Source organism: Columba livia, chromosome 7 (assembly GCF_036013475.1).
Source record: "Columba livia isolate bColLiv1 breed racing homer chromosome 7, bColLiv1.pat.W.v2, whole genome shotgun sequence".
NCBI lineage: Eukaryota > Metazoa > Chordata > Aves > Columbiformes > Columbidae > Columba > Columba livia.
The window spans coordinates 5,365,797-5,388,310 of record NC_088608.1 but is presented as its reverse complement, the minus strand read 5'-3'; the positions used below and the strand labels follow the sequence as shown (position 1 = coordinate 5,388,310).

General features: G+C 39.0%; 1 protein-coding gene across 9 annotated transcripts in view; it reads right to left on the bottom strand.

The window, feature by feature from the left end:
* LRP1B (LDL receptor related protein 1B) overlaps positions 1 to 22,514 on the bottom strand; it is a 687,728-nt gene that overhangs the window by 321,402 nt on the left and 343,812 nt on the right. For all 9 annotated transcript variants that reach the window (XM_065070319.1, XM_065070313.1, XM_065070311.1 and 6 more), the window contains 3 exons: positions 16,984 to 17,103; positions 15,603 to 15,731; positions 9,470 to 9,727 (listed from right to left, as the gene is read on the bottom strand). In XM_065070319.1, the coding sequence (XP_064926391.1) occupies positions 9,470 to 9,727; positions 15,603 to 15,731; positions 16,984 to 17,103 (507 nt within the window). The remainder of the gene's footprint in view (positions 1 to 9,469; positions 9,728 to 15,602; positions 15,732 to 16,983; positions 17,104 to 22,514) is intronic.

Genomic DNA, 22,514 nt, shown 5'->3' with positions numbered 1-22,514 from the left:
ACTTTAACATTTTGTTTTATAAACCTCACAGCATCCCTGCGCTGCATGGAAATACTGTTATTCTCATTTTACATTTAGAGGGGAAAAGAAGAGATTACTTGCTAAATGTCACCCTGTAAGTCTTGGGAAAAGCAGTGGTCTCCTGACTACCAGCACCTCGCCTTCCTTCCAAAATCACTCCTGCTTTCATGTAAACAGGAAAAAGAATTTGTCCCAACACTTGCAAAGAAATACAGGAGAGATGTAAATATGCATGGCATCCCTCCTCCACGTCCCCTCTGCTATGTATGCTCTCCTCTTCCTTGTAGTAATATTTTTTGTCTACCCTAATGTTAAATTATAATTCTTCTGTGTGGATCACAGGCAGCAAGACACAAGGTGTTGATCCCTCCAGCCTACAGTTGGCTCTGACCCACATGAGGCTCCCCAGATAATATGACAGCTCACACAGAAGTGTATTTCGATTCTTTTCAGAGCAGTTATCTTCAAGTATTTTTCTTCTCAGTCTGCTTTATAAAAGAATAACTGTATGTCCAAGTATCTGTTTGCAAAAGGAAAAACCCCAACTGTGACCCATTATTTTGGAAGATACAGAACGTGGATTACAGTGTATGGATTCACAGACTGTTATAAAACATGTTTTCCCACTGCTTCATCTTACTTGAGGCGCCTTTTCCCCACGGGTTCATTTCTGAAGCTAATGCGGTGGTTATGACTGCTCGAAACAAATCTGCATTTTGCAACCCGTTGAAGAGACTCAATGAATAACCAATCTATCCTTCAAAGTCTTAAAATGAAACTACATATTTTCAGTATATTCATAATTAGGAGAGAAACAGCACCGACCTTTTAAAACACATTATACTTATGTCCTTATATATAAATATAAAATTACCTCACACTGAAAAACGGAATAATATACTTATATAAAATAAAAACAAATGACATGCAAGCAAGTCCAAAACCAACAAAAAGACCGAGGGTCTCTGGAACTGCACATTGTGGCTGGTATCCCCACATAATCTCCAATCAGCTCATTATTTTTGCTTATATAGTGTGACAGAGATTTTAGGCAATTACACATGCAAAGAGTATCCAAACTTTATCATCAGCTCAAGAGCTGTCATGCTGAATGCTGAACCCAACACATCAAACCGCAGCTGTTCTGTGACATGTTGATAAAATGCAGGGCTTCAGCTTTGCGCAAACAGACCAACGCTTTTTGCATATTCTCTCCTCATATGATTAAAATGCTTTTTTTCCAGAACTAAGAAATTGATATACCTTAAGCCTGACTTTAGCAAAAGTGAGTTACACTGCTTAAACGATTTGACACATGTAATTTTTCAATTTCAGAATAAGTGCGTCACTAGAACCATCAAAAATTGTAAAGCAAACCCAAGATTTTATTTCCTTGCAGCTAACTGACAAATAGCGAGAAGCATAGGATTTGTTCTTCCATTTTATTTATTTCATAAGACTGACAGGATCCACAAGGTTTTGAGCATTTAAAGTTCTGCTCCAAAGCTGAAGTCAAAAGAAAGTTTTAAATCAAATTTGCTTCATTCTGAATAGAAATCCACAATCAAATTTTGTGGATTGAGAAGACAAAAGTATTCCTATGAACTGGAGATAATACTTTCCAAGCTGGCCATTGCTCTTGTAATTCAAAGAAGTTAAAAACTGAAAAGCGTAATTGTATGTTAAACTCCTAAATCAGATGGTGGTTTTAATTTGCCACATCCACCACAGTGCAAATAATAATCACGGTTTCACCAGCAAACACGCAATTCCTCTTTCTATAAGAGCTGCTGACAAAGTACCAAGTGCAGAACAAGCCTCTTCTTTTATTCTGATGCAGACAAACTCTTTAGTGTGTCCCCATCACTGACACAGCACAGAAACACGCGGGGAACAGTGAGCACCGAGAGCAGACCAGCCCAGAGCCCACAGGACACAGCTCATCCAATTGCTTAAAAAGTGCTGATGAAGATGCTGAAATAGTTTGGGTTTTTTTCTATTTTAACAGGTACATAACTTCTGATTTCAGCTTTATATGGATTGATGCAGTTTCTGAGACATTTCTAAAAAGCATTACCTTCATTTACCCTTTACCTTGTACAAGGAATTAGATCAGAATACGTGCTGCGAAACACAATTAGTAAAGGCCGCTGGCAAGATCACAGCTTGCAATACTTGTGTTTTTTATTACAGTACTCTTTTCCTTGCATAAGATAGGTAAGCAGGTTTGTTTTTATTCCTGCTGCTTCCTCAACACCAGCCAACAGGCAGTTTTTGCATTACTGTGCATCTGATATAAAGTCACAGAAGATGTGATTAAGTGCCAGCTAATCTAAAGGGGTTGTGCTAATTCACTATTGGATGAACAGTATTTTGGCTTTATAGTTTTTCTTATGTCCCCTTCTTTCCTATAAAGACAAAATCACTTTTCAAGAATCCACAGACTTTTAAAATGTTATTTCAACGTTGATGCAACTTGCGTTCTACGATCTCAGAGAAGAGTCTTTAGTCTTAATTTTAATAACACAATTCAAAGTAAATTGTGCAAAAAGAAAGGTTGCCTTCACTTGACATCCCCATGTTTTTCGGATGAAGTCTGAATGAAATCTTTGCATCAATAAAGTAATATCTGGAAGTAAGTGGCTGTCAATTAGTCTAACTGAAGCAAACTCGATTAGCATTGTATGTGACATGAATTTGCAAAGAAATACCTCCACTTAGGAAGAAAACCATTAGCTACATCATAAGAAACGTGACAGTTATAAATATTATAATACAGCAGAAAATAAAAACCATACATATATAATTAGCTGGTCGTATCTAAATCTAAAACTAAAATCATATTACAAAGAACAGTTCCAGCGGGTGCTGGGTAAACACCAAAATGAAGCCAACATGGTGCATTTGCATGTCAAACTCTTATGGAAAAATGTGTATCTAACCCCATAAAACATGCATTATTTAATTCCATGTTTCAGAAAAAAAAAATAAGAAATGATTTTTTTTTTTTTTGGCTAATATTTCCTTATTCCCCTATCTGGGGATGTAAATGCATTTGTAAAATATTCACTACAAACCTGTAAATTTTATATTTGCAGCCACCTAGTTATCTATACATTAGATCTTTACAGCCCCCACGATTACTTTATTCTATCTTCAAAATCTTGTTAACGAAACGCAAATGTTACTGTTTTACAAGGGGTATAGTAATTCAATTTAACAGAGAGGAAGAGTCCCTCAGCATTACGCCTGAGGAAGATAAATTTATATCATTACTGATACTATGGCAAAGTGCCCATTTTTTTAGTTACAAAATCCTTCTGCTGCTGTGGGAGGTTCCCTGTGTGCTCTTGGGTTTCCTCCCTGGTACATTAGCTTTGGAGGGGTTGGAATGTAAGGAAGACGCACAAAAAATAACGTCATGCCCTACTGTTAGGACAGTAATGAAGCTAATTAAGATGGAAGTCTAAAAATGGTCAGTTAGGAAGCTGACAAACTGGGGAGAAGGGAATCTGACAATGCGGAACAGTGGGGATGTGAAGAGGCATTAGCTTTGCAGAGAGAACATTCGGGAATTCTGTCCCAGACAGAGGGGGGCAACCAAAAATTTGCACTGAGAAATGCTACTGAGCTAAGACATTTTATTTTCTGTACTCAGTGTGAGAATTAACTGGCCCGGGCGTGACTACTGGAAAGCATATAAAAAGAAAATAGACAGCATGCCAGCTTTGCAAAGAACTGAAGCAGGGCTTTGACGGATGTCAATTAAAGATCCGTTGTGGAGAATGGATGAGTAACAGAGCTTGAAGAAACAGTAGTATTGTATCTTTGAATGATTGAAAAATTCTACTCTCGGCAATTAACAAGCAGTTAATAAATAGCTCTCGTGTCAGAGATTATTAAGTGCAGGTAACCTCACTTTGAAGGGAAATGCCACCAATTCAGAGCGTCTGCCTTGGAGGCTTGTGCCTCAAAATGCCATAATACGGCATTACAGGGACGCTACTCAAGGCAGTAGCACAATCCTTCAAGTCAGATTGAATGGACTGTACCCACAAGATGCACCAGAAGCAGACAGATCCTCCACGGGTAACATTTAGAAGATTCCAATATAGGCAAGGTCCTCTTAGGATCTCTGATATAAAGATTATATCTTAATTTTTGTGTAGATAACATCAAGTGTGGAGATATACACCCAAATATATGAATACTATTCATAAAAAAAGATAATGGATTTGCAATACCCACCATGGTCAAAGGATGAGGTCCAGCTGATCATGCTTGTTGGAACAGAAAGGTTGAATGGAAAGATATGACCCTTATTCTTAGTAAACCTGATAAACATCAACAAGGCTGTGCATAAATAGTAATCAGAAAAGAGTATCCAGGAGCTAAAAATAGGACCATACTGATAAAAGGAAGTTTCTGCTCAGCCTTTAGTCTCCAAAGGAGTCTTGTCATTACAGGGGGCAGAAAAACTGTACAATTATCAGATTGAGTTGTTTCCTGCACTAAAAAAAAGTCCATACTGCCCCAGGAAAACACGTTATCAAGGCTGTATCATATACTGAATAAAAACTTCTGTAAGTCCAGGTACACCAGAATGAGGAATGAATGTGTGGACTGATGCAAAGATGATGCAAATAAAACATTTCCCACACCAGGCCATGGTGTATGTAGGACATCTTTTGGCTTGTGCTTGCTCTGAAGAGGAATATCTTAAAGCACATGGAAATTAAAACAAAATACAAACATGGAAAAACATGAAAATCGCAAGAGCCGTTCAGGAAGTCATGAGGGAAGACTCAGGAAAGATGACAGTGACAGATCCAAGTAAGCACCTATGATGGGGGCCAAATCTGGTTCCCCATTAGGCATCACCAAGTCCCACAGCACTGCTCCAGGCTGGAAGCTCTACAAGATAATGTTCACAAGTCACCTGGAAGGTGACAAAAATAACAAGGTGATAAAGTCCAGTTATAAAATTAAAGTTTCCAGAACAGTAAAGAGAATGGTCAGATTTGAAGAACTGCAGGATCTCAGGAGACTGAGTGACTGTGCACTAAAAGGAGATAGGAAATTCAAACTGAATAAACATGAAATTTATGAGAAAAGTGTCCTAGTTTCGTGTATTTAATGATGGCTTTGTCTAGAGCACTTAAGAATGAGATATTGAGACTATAAAAACGCCCACCTTTGGACAAAGAAAGGTCACTATCCCAGAAACAGTATTTTCCAGCCTTCTCAGAAATGCAAGAACAGCAATGTAAGATCAGCCAGGCTCTAAGACTGCCAAGATTCCAGGTACAGGACAAGTATCCTGTGATAGTTCCTTAGGATACTTTTCTCACATCTTATTCTGGCTCCCATTCCTGTATCAGATGCTCTGAATGCTCCTAAAGTGGCATTTGAGGTGTAAAAAGCCTTTGTCATGAAACCTTCTCATTTCTGTTCATCTTCTAGGTCTGTAAGCATGAGCTGCCTGTCACAGAATAAAAACAAAAATCACATTCTACAATTATATGACAGCTTATAACGCCTGTCTGGAGACAAGCTTGGGGCAGACTTTATACAGGAATAAATGCCTTCCCCCAGAACTTCACAGCTGCTTTCCTCCTGAGTAAGCCAAATGGTGCTTTGATTTCTCATGAATATTCACCAGAACTTCACAGAAAGGTTGCTGACAGAAGCCTCATCCCCAGTGCTTAGTGTTTCCTTCAATCACTGAGCCTCACCAATGCCAAACTAAATGGCTGTAGCTATTCTGAAGGGCAGAGCACCAGCAGTTGTGGTTAATCACTGCTAGGAAGTGTTTTAGTTCAAGGAGATGTAGTGCTGGGGGCAATTAAGTGGACAAAAAGCAGGGGAAAACTGGAATGTAAGCAGACATTGTTTGATCTTGGCCAAATCCTCTAGGCTCCCTGTCTGATGATCTTCACACCAACCATATCCAAAAAGTGAGAGAGCCAAAACGTTGGCTTTGGCTCATGCTGGGCAAGTAGAATGGTGTTGGGTTCCATGAGCAGAGAGGCCAATACGTCTCCCCACTGGAGAGCATCAACCATCCACATCCATCACCTATTTCCAACCTTGGGGTGACTGTCGCCCGTGCTATGGTAGGGCAGGGAGTTTAAAATTGAATCAGTACAGGGGAAGCAACATGTTTCTTTTCATCCAGATCGGTCCCGTACGTCTGCCAACAGAAAAGCCCGTGTGCCTTCCAAGGTGAGGTGTGATCGACTGTCTGGAGGTATGAAACATCACGAGGTGGCAAAGCCAAACACAAGCATGGCAGGATTTGTACTAGTGTACTGTGATAACTGAATGCCAAGAGAACCTGACTCAAATACCAGCCAAGCAGAAAATATCATGCTGTGAAGCATCATCCCAGAAGAGATTTTGTTATATTCTGCAGAAGAGTAGTGGCTAAAACCCAGGCTGTGCTGCCTGGTGCTTGTTTGGAGAGCACATAAGGTGCTTGGTACTTGTAGTGATGAAGATGCAAAATGTTTATTAAAACGAGGAAGAAGGAGGTTCTGTCATCCAGAAGATGCTGCTCTTGCCAACCCCTCAGTCCAGCACACAAAAGGAGTAGTATAGGACTGCACATCATGGCTTTGGAAGGGCAGAAAATTGTTGGATATTTTCCACCTTCATGCCATTAAAGAGAATTTTTGCCGGTTTGGTCCCAGAGGTAGCACTTCACATAAATTACGGTTCCTGGAAGTCTTGCTGTACTAACTGGAAGTGAACTGTGAGCCGCTATGAAGTGTCAAGGCACATGCCTGTTATTATGGGCAGTGATTGCACAAACCTGCCTTACATGAGAATCTTCCCTGAAAGCCTATTTGTCTCTGACACTGTCTGCATAAATCTTTCCAAAAGGAAATTTTCCAGCTGCTCTTCCAAAAACTTCCTGGTCTTATAAAGACAATGATTAAACAACATGCCTATGCCTGGCCTTGGCTAAGACAAGAATGCCTGTGTTGACATTTCCGTGCCTACAGAAACCCATCCTTCCCTTAAATGATAAACCCATCAAACAATAAACTGTCCATGATACAATAAATATTATGAACCTGAAACTAGCTTAATAACTAAGCACACGAAATGCCATAACTGGAGTTGCACCCTGTTCTTCCATGGCAAGCAACACCTCAGTGCAGGATCAGCCTCTCCACCTTCACCATTAGGCAGCAGAACGTAGGGATGCTCATCAAAGGCATCTGCTTGGAGCCACCTGGGACACACACACCCCAAAATGAAGGAATATTGAACTGTCTTTTGAGGGAGAATGCTAGATACTGAAGCAAAAAAAAAAATCCAGGGAAGTGGCAGATTTACCAACATTGGACACTTTCAAGGTTCAGCTGGACTGGGTACTGGGCCATCTTGTCTAGGCTGTGGTTTTGCCAAGAAAGGTTGGGCCAGATGATCCTGTGGTCCATTCCAAATAGATATTCTATGTTTCTATAATTCTATGACTGTAATTTATTTTCTCGTGTGAATCCAAAGCTTATGCTCACTATGTAGAGTTGGTCTGATGTGACCAGTAATCTTCATAGTACCTGCTTTCCTAAATGTAATCTTTCATCTTAAAATACGATCTACATTCTTTGTTCCTAAAGACAAGACTTGCCTTCACTAAAACAAACACTTCAAATAACCAACAAAAAAGAACAGATTAAAAGACCGGGGTGGAAAAATTTAAAATTACACAAACACTGCTAAGAAAACTCTTTTTTTCCCCTAATTCTTTTAGGAATATTGCATTTTTATGTGAATAACTCCATTACACAACCATTTATTTGGCTTGAGCTGCCAGAGAATGCACTTGCACACTTGAAAATGCTCAGGCTGAAATTCCTGACAAAGAGTTAAAACAAATGCATTTGCCTCATCACACGTAGGTGTGATATAATGAAGAGAGATAGCAGAAGTCACCAGACAGCAAACAGAAGGTCGAGGGAAGAAAGAATTTACTCAGTTTTGTAATAGCCACAAAATGACCTGTACATGTGTGCAGGCATATATACTAGATACTGTAACACCAGACTCCTGCCATGTCCTTGCAGACCTAACTCCAGATATATGTCTGGAATCACAGAATTATTTTGGTTGGAAGAGATGGTTAACATCATCAAGTCTAACTATAACCCAACTCTGGCACTAAACCATGTCCTTAAGAACCTCATCTACAAGTCTTTTAAACCCCTTCAGGGATGGTGACTCCACCACTGCCCTGGGCAGCCTGTTCCAATGCCTGACAACCCTTTCCGTGAAGAAATTCTTCCTAATATCCAATCTGAGCTGTGACACTCAGTCAATGGTGATGGCCGCTGCTCCGCTGCAGCAATCCAAGGAGAGCATCTGTTGATGTGTGTGTCTGGAAAAACCATCCCCACAGCTAAATCTGCTAGACTGTGTTAGTGAGAGCTCCAAACATGACTCCGAGCAATGTTTCTAAAGTCTTCAAGCACTATTTTCAAAATTAAAACTAAACAAGAAGTTGGAACAAGTGTAAACAGTTGATTCATGTCCATGGGAATTTCTATTCTTCATTTAGACAAGACTGAATGATTACAGTGAAGAATATTAGAGACCAACAGGCTGAGGTGTACTAGCACTATGAAAAATGTGTAGCTTATTAATTCCAGGCCCCATTTTCATTTCAAACCCATCACACAGCCTTAATTTTGCAAACAGATGAACTAATGAAGATCAGAACACCACAGAGATTAGCAATTCTCATCGTATGCAGAGACCAGAGGGAAAGGAACGCGGGAGAGAACTGGTGGAGAACTACAAAACGCAGTGCTAAAATCCACTCTGATGATGAAGATAAGTGACGGGAACAATCACACATACAGTTCGATACAAAAGAAATTTTGCTAAGGGCTGTAGTTAATTTGATTGGCCTTACTAAAAGGAAAAGAAAATAAAATATCAATAACAGAATGAATTAAAAAACCACAATCAAATACTGCCACCAAGATTTTTAGAGCTCTTAGATATCCAAAGTATGAAAAGCCCTCTAAAATACAACATTCAAAAAAACCCTCAAACGTGGTTAAGTGTCTGTCTCTTTAATTAATCACTAATATTGTCCCAGTACCAGAGAACCATCTTTGAGTTTTATGTAGCACTATGACAGAAAAAAGAAGCATTTTACATCCCTTCTTCGGCTGCACTACTCTGTTTTTGTAACTTCCACACTTATATTTAGTCCATAAACATGCACAACTTTTAAAAATTTGCATAGATATAAATATTGTAACTCATACTGAATATACATAGATAGATAGATAGACAGAAGTGAGAAACATAAAAGTGCTCCAGTATGAGTTGCAATATTTAATGTCTTAAGACTGTTTTCAACAGTGAGCTCCAAAATACTTCTGAAGGCTCCAGACACCAGCGTTTTGCTGAAACCCTGTCAAACACTTACTGTGAAGGTACTGAGCAATGTTGATTATCCACTCATCTGTTAACTCCCCAGTTTTCATTATCTTGGTACACTTGAGCTGACTCGAAAGATCTCTTGATTCAATCCAACAAACTGTGTCCTCTTTGTAGCTGTAGTCCAGCGTCAAGATTGAAGATCCCTTCACAGGAGTTCGGGTAGACATTTTGCTTCCATTAAGATATAATACCTCGATTGTTTCAGAGCTTGCAACCAGAAGAAGAGGAGGTCTGTCAGCAGGCTCTAAAAACAAAGTAAAGAAAATTTAAATGCTTAACAGACTGTGTATACCATATTTATCTGCTCATTTTTAATGTAGTTTTTAACATTTTCACCTGCCTGTTTTAAGAGATATAATAAATTGGTTTTGTTTTTATTTTCATAACTATCATATATTCCAAATTACTAGTCTATTTTATCCTGCTGTTCTAATGGTTCACATCATTAAAGAAAATTAATTACCCTAGCCCCACAGCTTCTGTTTAATTCCAAGTATCATTATTGCAACATTTTTCATGCCTAAGTCATAAAATGAAATACAAGTTATGCAAATTATTTCTATCCATTTCTAAAAGAATGAAGGCCAGGAAAATCTGCAAAACTTATGAATACAGATTAAATGGTAAAGTACTTTTCATATTACAGTGTGTAAAATAGGACAAAACCTGAGGAGTGGATGCTGCTAAAAAAAAGGGATCATCATGTATTCTTTCTAAAATTGATTTTGTTTATTCTTTTCCCATTGTTTCTTATTCCATAGTGTATATTCTACCTTATAACATACTTTTTCCCTCCCCAATACACCCCATACTGTCATCTGCAAACCCATGCTTCTGTAACATTACTTTCCTCACTGACTGTCCCCATCTGCCTTGAATTCGCTTCCACCAATACATCAGTTTCAGAAGATATCTAATAACTGAAGGGATTGAACTTATTCATGAAACATCCTCTTGCGTGTATGCCATGAGTGAAGCTCCCTAGTCTTGCTTTCTCCAAAAGAGAAGGTGGTGAGGTTCTTATTAGGCGATTTTATTTGAAATCTGCTGGGTAGGTTCACTTGCAGTCAATAGGTGGCTGGTGTATGTAAATATCTCTTTCCTCCCTTTCTGATAAACTTCTGCTACCCAGAGAACAGAGCCAGACTAAGAACTTCTACCTCTATCACTCTCTCACCCCAGAGAGTTTCCAGACTGCTACAAAAGGTGTTTCCATCTGCATCCTCCTCAGTTTGGGGATTTTTTCCTTCCATCTATTAATAACAGCTCTGTGCTCAGCTTCTCCATTCCCACAAAATAATATCACTGCTTAAATCTGGATTCAACCCTTCTTTCCCAAACAGCAGCAGTGTGAAAAATCCTTTATTGTTATTTCTACTCTCATATTTTGCATTAAGCAAGATATTTCTACTCTCTGCAATCTATAAAGCCTTCAAGAGGAGGCAGCTCCACAGGAGCTGTTTGCAGTTCCAAACCCACCACAGTTGTTCCATTGTCCCAGGTTGCAATAGAGAACCAAACCCTTTCTTACACTGCTTTGAACTGACCTATTGAAAACTGTAATGAGGATTTAATACCTCACTAAGCTCTGGAGAAAGGTGGTATTTCAGTATTAATATCTAATAGACATAAGGGAATTCTGAAAAAGAATTAGCGTCGAACCTCCTGAGCAGCAGTTGTAATCAAACCTGGCTGCAGACACAGGAGGGACCCGCGGCACCGCTAAGAGGTTCTGCTCAGCAGGCACAATTAAACATTAAAAATATGTCTGTGTTCTGGCAGAATTTATCCAGAAACTAAATTACTGAGCTTGAAATTGTGTTTTTCAAGCAGCCCATACATGAAATAATTCAATGGATTGAATTAGTTAATCATGTTTTTTCACAGTAGGGTAGGTAACCTGCTTAGTTCAGTGTGGCTCAGACAAAGGCTGATTTCATAACTACTTATTAAAAAAATAGTAAAATTATTATTATTATTTTGATGATAAAACTATAAAAAAAAGTTCCTACCAAAAAAATATTTAAAGCATCTTACTGTATTGTATAATGCAGATGAAAAACAAAGAAGATGCTGAAAAAAAAAAATCATGCTCACTCCCTCACAAAAACTGCTTCTGTTTCTCGAGAACAAAATCTACAAAGCTTCAAAGTTTAGTGGGCAGATCTAGGATGAGTTACAGCGAGCTGACAGCAGCTTTTCAAATAGCTGGACATCACATGTGTCATTTTTTCAGGAGTTTTCTTTCCTTTTCCATTTTTTTTTCCTCATTTTATAGGAAAGATAGGAAGTGAAGAGCTCTCTAATCCAGGAAAGTTTTATGATTCATCCCTCTTGACTAAAACGAAAGCATCTTCCTTTGAATTATGTTTAAGCTAGAGGAGTGGAAAAGATGAAAGACTTGTGCACTTCCCCCCTCCCTGATCTTGTCTAAAATACAGATCAATAAGGGATGTCACAACAAATCAGAAACGAAGGTGTTTTGCTCTGCTCCTCCTCTGGAACAAATGCTTCAGCAATGACATAAAAAGGATAAAAAACCGAATTCAGTGTTTACAAGCAGCTTAAACAACCTTCTCCTGCGGTATGAATTGTAAATTACAAGTATTTTGCTCTTACTGATACATGTATTGTGGAACAGTCTGAATAATATTTAGTGGTATTGAACAAAATGTAGTCTAATTTTATTTTGAAAATTATTTGTTGATGTTTGTCCACAATACACCCCAGAAATTCGCTGCTTTATTGCTAAAGCCTCAAAATTTATTTCTGTGAGATTTTTGCAAGAAAACCGTGTTGTGAAATCAATTTAAGAGTGATGAATGTTTTATAAATATCAGAAAAAGGTTTTTGCTTTAATCATTATCAGTTTATCCTGCTTTATCTACATGACAAATGTTTCTTGTCACGTGGCATTTCTCTCCAGAGAGGCTATGCAGATATAAAACATACCGGACGCTTGTTTATTCCTCAGCTAAAGATTTCCAATTCTGTCATTTCATTTCCTTAAATATTCTTTTCATCAAATGCAGGCCTTGCAATATAGGCATAGCAAGCTGGTAAACAAAGTTCTAAACTCTGTTCAGTAAAGGAGTATTTTGTTTCATTTTCACCTCAGAAGGCGGCATTAACTGCTGCTTTACTCACAGAAGAAAGTGTGGTTAAAAAGTGAGTTAAAAAACCCCATGGTGTGCCCCCAGCTGTTTTGATACTTATTTTAACATCCCTCCGGAAGGTACTGTGCAGCTCAAAGTTTCCAGCTCCAAAGTTATTTAAATGAGCTGTGGAAGAAAATGCAGAATTTAATGAGGGATCCACCTTAGCACCTTCACAGCCAAGCATGTGCCTCCCCGAGGGGCAGGAAAAGAGTCGCTTCTATGAACTTCTCTGCTAATTGTACCATTGTACGGGCTCCGAGGCTGTACAAGAGCTTCTGGTCATCTCCAGCGGCCACCACACACGTCCCCTGCCCCATGGGAGGGCTCCTCCACACCCTGCTCACAGACATGTCACCTGCTCGGATCCTTTCATAGCTGGGGCCTCCATCATGTCCTCTACTTCATAGAATCATAAAACAGTTTGGGTTGGAAGGGACCTTCCCAGCTCCCCCAGTGCCCCCCCTGCCATGAGCAGGGACATCTTCACCAGCTCAGGTTGCTCAGAGCCCCGTCCAGCCTGGCCTGGGATGTCTCCAGGGATGGTTCATCCATCACCTCTCTGGCCAACCTGGGCCAGGCTCTTACCACCCTCAGTGTAAAAAATTTCTTGCTCATGTCCACTCTTAATCTTCCCTCTTTCACTTTAAAACCATCACCCCTTGTCCTATCGCAACAGGCGCTGCTAAACTTGTAAATATTCAGAAACCTCTCACTCAATTGGCAGAGACAACTAAGATGTTGGTTTCACATACTGTGCCCTATCTAGGATCTCTATGTGGACAGCAATTCATAGCCTCAGCAGATCTGCTGTTATTAACATTCAAAGATTTACATAATGCCTAACCTAACCTAAACCTCTACTGCTGCTTCTTTTCTTTCATAGCTTTTACACATAGAACAGAATATTCCTTAGCTCACTTTCTTTATCTATTTGACGACTACTTTTGTCAAATGTAGACAAAGCGGAGAGCTCGCTCTTTGCGTCCTCATTTTCTTTACACTTTTCAAGGTAAAAATTATTGATAATTTTTCTAAGTTTTTTCCTTGAAGGCCCCTTTTTATCCTGGATTCTGTTCTACTGCTGCACATCTGCCTTGTGTGATGCCCCTCACTGGATGTTGTATCCCATCTGAAAACTTTCCAGTGTAGAGCAAGTACCGGGACTACTTAATGTGTTTTGGAAGTAACAATCCTACCTATGCGTACCAGGGTAGTACCTCTCCTCCTGTGCAATGGGATAACATGGACTCATTTTTGACTTGTGACCCACTACACATTTTATAGGCTTTTCACCAGTCTATATGTGCAGGGCCACACTTTGCTTTTCTCCATGCTCAAACCTTATCCTACGAGGCAGAAGCCTGTGAAAAGCAGCTTGTATGATCAGTGAAGGTACGAACGTAAAGGCAAGGGTGCAGGAAAGCAACTTGCTGGTATGGGGAAACTTCACTATTTGCCACACTGTAAGTCAGATCCAGTGAAGCAACAAAAGCTATTGCAGGTCACTGCAGCTCTCGCAGAGCTCTGCCATAAAAGCACCTTCATTTCTCTGCCAGGCATCTTTTTGACCTCTGTGCTCTATGAAGTATTTGGCGCAAATATTCATCATATTGATAATTTAATTCCACCATTAATTCCAGTAAAATTGTGTTTACACAGAAGAAAATGTAATGAGCAACACTGATTTATTTGCAGCACCAGGACTTGTACTGTCCTGCAGTGACATCTCTGATTAATGACTACTGATTCCCTTCTGAAAATAACAGAAAAGATGAAAACTACTGTACAATAAACATGATGAAGTGTTAAGAAACATGGAAGAGTATTTCTTCTCTGTTAATCTGATTCATCTCATCACCAGCTCCAGGACACTGGCAGCTCACTACAACACAGTTGTTACACAGTCTGCTGGATCCAAGAAGAGAAACTCAAAGGCTTATCTCAAGCCCAGTACTGGCAATATGAGGATTTTCTGATCTAAAATTGCATTATTGATTTTCCTGTAGTGGGGGAAGAAGAATATTAAAATATTTTTACTGTGTATGGACTTTCTTGTCTCACAATATTTTGCTGTGGATTTTTTAAAAATTGCTCATCTCTGTTGTGTGGATCAATAAAAAACCTGGTACAAGCAGCAAAAACCCTGTAACTCTTACTGGTGCTTAAGTCAGAACATATTTAGCAATGTTCTTTATGTGAGGAAGTCGCAAAAAAAAAAAAATAGCAGACCTTCCTATTTTCTGATGGCAAGATAACTACTAAAAGGAATGATCAAAAATATATAACAAACATAGCTCTATACTTGGGTGTTGAGCCATTGTGGATGTTGAATGATTGCTTAAGAAACTTTGGGGATTTTTTTCATATAAAAGCATTGTTCATTTAATACGCTGAGTAGGAAAATACTGTGTACAATATCGCTTCATTAAACACAATTCACTAATTTCCTCAAATACCCAATTTACTAGTACTAATGAAAACATGCACTAAGTAACAAAAGCCTAGTGTGAATACGTGTATAATAAAATCCACCTCTTGGGATATTGCAAGGACAAAGCAATCTCATGTCTTTTTTTATCCTAAGGGTACAATTACCTCACGATTCTTTCCTCTGTCTTCTCACCATCTCCATTTGTCTTCCCTGAGTATTCAGCCTGTTTTGTTTGTGTGAGGAATATCTTTGATTTATTTATGACAAGGGAAACTGGGAACTGTTCTCATCTTAGTCGAACTGAGTATTTCACTTTAATTAATAACAATCATATAATAACTTCTAATATTTTCCTTAGAGTATTGTTGTAATACGTGAAAAATTGTTCTATGATTGTTATGGGGTTTTTTTTGCAGTAAAGTGAAGGAAAAAACATCTCTCTTGTGTTTGCCTATCTCTTTGTATCTACCCTCTATACATGACCAAAACACAAGATATTTAAATTAAGGTAAAAAGATGTTAAAACTTACCATTTTTGGCCTTGCAGGACTTGTTATCAGGCTGCAGCACATAACCCTCCACACAGCTGCATGTGTATGATCCATCTGTATTTACACACATCTGGCTACAGCTTCCATATGTGTTACATTCATTCAAATCTAAAGGGACATAAATGAGAGCATGGTTAAGGATTAGGAAAAAAAAAAAAAAAAAAAAAAAAAAAGAAGAAATTAAATGAAAATCAGAATTCTAAGAGAAAAATTAAAGGCCCGAAGTCATTATGGTATGATGCTTTATGTTTTCTCCCTTCTCAAGCCATGACCTTATCATACAAGTTGGATGTTGAAGTTACTCCAATAACCACAGAGAAGGCCAGGAGTTTTCAAGTTTAATAGCTATTCATTTTGAAAGATGACACGTTCATTTGTTCAACTAGTATCCAATGTCTACATGACGTTAGGGAGACATTTGGGTTCTTGTTAGTACCAGAGACCACTAGTATTCAGGGTCGATGAAGGATGCAACATTTCAAGACAGGAGCTAACTGATTATCCTGATTATCCTCAACCTATTTATGGTGGCAATGTCTTACAGCTCCTTAAATGAACTGTCACATCTTCTACATTAAACCATCATCCACTACATCAAAACGTATGTATTTCTCTAATAAATTTAAAGAACAATTTTCTCAGCTAGGGTATATAGGCATAATACCATAAAACCAAGATATGCTATTTAACAGCGGTTGAGAGTTTAAGTAATAAATTGACATTTTTAAAAATTGCTGTTGAAATTATTTCCTCAGATATATTTTCAATCACAAAACATGACAACCATAGAGCAAAAGAACTTATAATAAATTATATTTACAAAGAATCTGGCTTAGCACTATTATATGGAGAGAGGAGTAGTGAACACATACATAAGACAACAGAACTTCAATCCGCTTGTAAAAAAAAGAAAAAAAAATAAAACAAGAAACAAATACCTGGATAGAGAATAACAAGGCATCTGCTTCAAAAATGGAAAAGAATACCAATTTCAGTCGACAATTAATTAAGCTGAAATAACATTCCCAGCTAAGTTGTGTGATCTGGAGTGTTCATTTATCAAATTCTCACCCTTATGAGCATGAGGCAACATGCCAGGAGTTCTCCAGGGTCTCCTGGCAGCGAGGTCTGGAGAACGGCTCACAGGAATGGGCTGTGAGCTGGTCTGAGCACCAGGAAATGCTCCCACCTGCTCCAGTCTGGCTAAGGATGCTGCTGTATCCCAGTATCCGATCCCTTCCGGTATGTGACCAATGGTCACTGCTGGGGAACAGGACAAAGAGCCCAGCACCAGCCCCACCATCCATCAGGGAACCAGCAGGATATCTGGCTTTTAGTGTTAAGCATTTTTCTTGTTTACCTGTGCAGCTCCTTCCGTCGCTGCTGGTTTCGTACCCATCGCCGCAGTAACACCTGGTGCCGTTCCTGGTAATGGCGCATTTGTAGCGGCAACTCATCTGTTGGCATTTGGGGAGCAATTCTGAAAATGATATTAGTTAGAGCAAAATGTCACTAAATATCTGTATTATTCCCAAATTGCAAACTTTAGAAACTAATATATATTTGTAAATGCATGTCTCAGGAAGGAAACACCACCACTATTTACGTGAGCTGTTTTTGGAAATATGACACGTAATACATTGCAAAACGCTTGCTTTGAAAATTGCATTTCAGCAAGTTAATAAACAGAAATCAGCATTTTATTTCTATCAAATGTTGTTCAGAAGTTTATTATCACGGTATACTATTGCTCTGCTTCGCCATCCATTCTTTGCACATCAGTCATTTTCAGTCAAAGCAATGGTTTTGGGGGGAAAAAAAATCTCAGAACATAGTTATAAAAAGCAGCCAAGGTTATGAGGAAGATTTCAACCTTCACGTCTTTCCTATTCCTCATAACAGTTGAGTTTCTATCTTTTAAAGCTTGTTTTGATTTACTGATACACATTTAACCTTCTCAGCAATCAATGGGAATACATTCTGCCTCAATAATTTAATGTTAGACACATTATGTTGGATAAACAGTGGACATAGTATATATCATTACTACTGAAGTCCCTCATAGAATCTATTGCTTGAATACATACCATCAGCACAACATATGATGCTAACAACGAGAGGAAATATTGTAGAAGCATACACTGCAATGATTTCCAGCATGAAAACAAACTAAAAACACTCAAACACTTCCCAGCCTCAAGCTGTATGACGTGTATCAATAATTTTGCTGATCCAAAAATTAGTATTTTAATGAACAACAACATTTTTTTCCTCCAGGAAAATAAGAAAAGGAGTGAGGAAAACAGCCTAAAGTGTTGATATGAGGCTGTTTTTCAAACCTATATGCAGAAGGATCAGAAAATAAACCACAAATGAACAGAGAAAGGTTCTGTTACAGGGCTGGCTGAAAGTGTCTGGGGTAGAATGAAAACGAAAATGAAAATGAAGAAGTCTGTATTAGCATCAGAGCACTGGGGATCCAATTCTGGAATGTTTGCCAATGTCAAAAAAAAGCTGCAATTTTGGGAGAAAAGTGGATGTGGTTAGCACCCAAACTTACTACTTACTATAGTGAAACCATTTTATAGTGAAAGAGGTTACACAATTATCTCAGGGCATTTCCTAGAACTCTGTAATCCACACAGTCTACAGACTGACTAGAGGCTGATTAACCACCCACTGTCTGAATCTGCCCATTTTCTGAGTGGTTTGTGAGTTATTTATCTGCCTTTTGTACCCTTGTGAATAGAAAAATAACACATTTTTTTGGCCATATCTTGCTTTTTTGGTTTCTTGTCCCTAGTCCAGCCCTTAAATCTATCACACCTTTACAAGAACAAGCCCCACTCATTAGGTGGTATCCGTTTATTTAGTATTTCTCTCTAAACAAAACCAACATATACATTTCATTTTCTAGGCAAACATGGATCAACCATCCTTTACAACCCCTAATTTCCTTCCTCAAATATTTGTCTGATGCTATAGAGCCAGGAGCTTTCACCGGGTGGTAACTATTTGACTCTCAAGCGGGACTTGGCTTGTTCACATGCTTTCCCTAATGGAGCAGCCAGCAGCTCAAACCAGAATAGCAGGACCTGCACGCAGCTGGGAAAGGCTGCTGGAGAACAGCAACAATAAATTAGCAAGTGAGATCCAATGGAAAATTAATAAAAGCAGCCTATCTGCTCATATTTTTTACCAAAAGTGTTGCGTGCATTGATTTTAAATCATTGCAGTATCGTGTGGGTGGCTTTCAACAGCAAAACGGTTGCATTTTCTTTACAGTGAGTAAAACTGAAGTGATGCGGACAGACCATTTCTGCCAAAAATATTTCTTGCCATACATCTCAACCCTTATTCTTTCCACAGTTCCTTATTTTTTACGCTGTCTCATACAACTTTGTTGGTATCCTCATCCCATCTGCTATGCTTTTAGGAAGGGTTTCTCTGAGGAGGTATTCTACTTATACTTCCTTCTCTTATGCATGTCCATACACTAAGTTCATTATGAATAGTCTTATCCTGTCGATCAATTAAAGAATTAATTTCAAATTTGCTTTCTCAAAAGACATATTTTATGGTCCACTGTCATGAATGGTTTGAGACAGTTAAAACTGGACCAGTGAGAAAAACAAAAATATCTTCTCTTATTCTAGCCAGTTAGGTAAAGAAGTAACTTACTGCTTGCCTCAAGATTTACACTAAAAGTACTTTTCCCCATTTCCCTTGAGGAGATGGCTGGCCAGGCAGCCAGCTGGGAATCCTTCAAACACACCAGCCTGTCCCACAAATCCATTTAAGCAGCACTGCTGCCCGCCATATGCTTCTGACTTCAAACTAATAATTTCCCCCCACTAAATTATCTGTTAGATGATCACAACAGTAATTGGCTCCATTCACAGCACCAGTGAAGAGCTTTGTTACTGCCTGCGAGAGAAACACCTTCATGCCCCAGACCATTTTTGCTCTGTTGCTGATCTGCTAAACCTGTCAGGGGAATCCACAGGTGGAAAAGCACAAAATACAGCAACAATGTTGAGGGTAAGCGAATGGATAGGATAGGATAGGATAAGATAGGATAGGATAGCATAGCATAGCATAGCATAGCATAGCATAGCATAGCATAGCATAGCATAGCATAGCATAGCATAGCATAGCATAGCATAGCATAGCATAGCATAGCATAGCATAGCATAGCATAGCATAGCATAGCATAGCATAGCATAGCATAGAATAGGTTATTCGGTTAGAAGGGACCTACAATGATGATCTAGTCCAACTCCCTGGACACTTCAGGGCTGAACAAAAGTTGAAGCATGTTATTAAGGGCATTGTCAGACACCCTTAATAAATAGAAAAAATATTAAAATAGAAAACATATTTTCTATTTTACTAAGCTGCATTGTTTTCTTTATTTTTCAGTAACAGATCCTGAAAACCTTTGGAAGAAAATCGAGTTTGCTTGTCTCTGGAAACATATGACGTATCGCAGGACACACTATGGAAAGCAGTGCATGCATTTATGGATTGATTAGATTTATAACAGGCTACGTGGGAAGAAGCAAAGAAGAAGAATCATCAATGAATGAACACTAATATTTGTTATGCTCCAGATGGGAAATTTAAAGAGATGGAAGTCAGCGACCCTCATTTCTTCTTCTTCCTACCTTGCTTTTGGAGTAAAATGCTGCACCCACTTTAGTCTCCCTTTCTCAGCATGAATGGGTTTACAAAGTACATAGGCAGTGAGGAATGAGCATCACTCAGCTTTCCACTTTTATCACAGCTACAGAACCTCTGAATTTGCCAAAGCATGGTATTTCTGCTGCAAGATTTAAAGAAAGAAGCTGCATTGAGGGAAAGCAACAGGAGAGGGCTTTATAGCTCACAAGGAAAAGTCACAATTCAAGACACGGAGCCGCTGAGCAAGCCATGAGATCTGCAGAAATACAGGGCAGCAGAAGTAGCTGTGAGTGCCTTTAGGATGATCTATTTTCTCCAAGCCCAGGGAGTACTAACAATTCATCCAGCTCTGATTTAGGTCATTTTGTTCAGTGTTTTCTTTCCACCACAGGAGACAGGAGGGGTAATGTTTTTTTCTCCCCTATACCCCGATGAATCAGCCTCTCTAAAGTTGTGTTCAAGCTCTGCCACAAAAGCCCCCTGCCTTCTCCAAGACACCCATGGCAATCTTATGCTTCCCGACTTTCCTGTGCCTCTAACTCCTAGGTGTGTGGTCCCAAAGGAGGGTTGTCCATCAGGCAAAGATGCTGCTGATCTCATCTCCCCTACACTATATACCTTCGGCAGGGACTCGGAGGAGTTGTAAGCTTCTTGGACAAACTGCTCCCACAGGACTTCATAGTCATAAAATCCTGACTTCATTTATTCCTGCTGTGTTCAAGGAAATACACTGCTTATCATAGTTCATCCAAGATGAATGATATAAGGAATTATCATCTCTTGAATGGCTTTTTAATGAAAGGATTAACCAATTGATCTGACTATCTTTTTTGTCAGTTACTCCTGAGCTGACATGAAGTTCATCAAAGGTTCACACAGGTTCTCAAGCTCAGATGTTTTGCCTGTTTCTATTAACAAAAAAAGCAGTTCAGCTTGCAGCTTCTTAATATCATAATTTTTTTTGGCTCTTGGGGACTGTCGAACTGTCGAGTGGATTTATGAAGATACCTCAGTTTGCTTCACCTTTCCTGAGAGGATGAAAGAGGAACAGATTCCCACACAGAAAAAAGCATTTAGGTGCAATTCTGTTTGAGCCACTTGGATGACAAGAAGGCCTTTTGGCCACAGTGAGTTCCCAATTATGTTTCTTAAGTACATCTGTAAACCCCATGCAGCTCTTTTTGTAATGATAATATATGCTGGAGAGTACAGACAACTTTATGGTACTCTGTAAAGTAAAATTTACAGAATACATAATCACCAATGACAGAAAGCTGGCATAAATAAAAGAAACTGGATGAAGTTTAACTGTTCAGAGGGCAAGATAATAGGGAATAATAGCAAAGCTTCTGCTGGCAGCTTGGGATTTCACAATTTGAAACAACAAAAGTTCCTTGTCAAATAGTTCATCAGAGAATGCCCATGAGCTACCAGTGCAACGTTGCCTGGGAAACAGGGAAATGCATCACTGGGAGCACTGGGATAAGTATTTCCAATGCAGAAAGTGTTGGTATCAAGGCCCAAGATGCTCGGGAGTCCTTGTCTTCCAGGATCAAAGAATGGCCTCGGATTAGCAGGGGAACTGAGAGCTGCAATTGGAGGGGACACTGTAAGTTTTTGTGTTGATTAGTGCCAGGAGAGGCAAATTAAGAGGAATTATGACCGCTGTCTGTGAATATATCAGAGGATCAACAGCAAAGAGAGAGACAATTTAAGCTAAAGGGCTATTGGCAGAAGTACAAATGGGTAGAAATTGCCCACTAATAAATTCCAGCTGAAAATGAGAAGGTTCTTAGCTATTACAGTAATCAGGTTCTGGAACTCTTTGAATGGCAACAGTAGGGACAGAAAATAAATAAATGCTTTTGACATGGATCATGATAGATTCACATACAACAGCATATGGAAAGGCCCCTAAAATACCAGAAACTGTGTTTGTGACCCACGAGGTTCCTTCTACTACTATACTCCTCAAGCAACACACTCTCTTATGCTAAAACACATCATTTCTCATTATGGAAATAAAATTAATAGTTTTTCCTTGTCTCTGGAACATACCCAAAGGAAAACGGGGGGGGGGGGGGGGGGGGGGGGGGGGGGGGCTTGTTACTGAACTAGTTTTCTAATTGTACGCCATACATATTCTTATTTCCCTTAAATATTTGTATTCTTTCTGGCATCTTTGTGTGTCATGAATTTACTTGATCT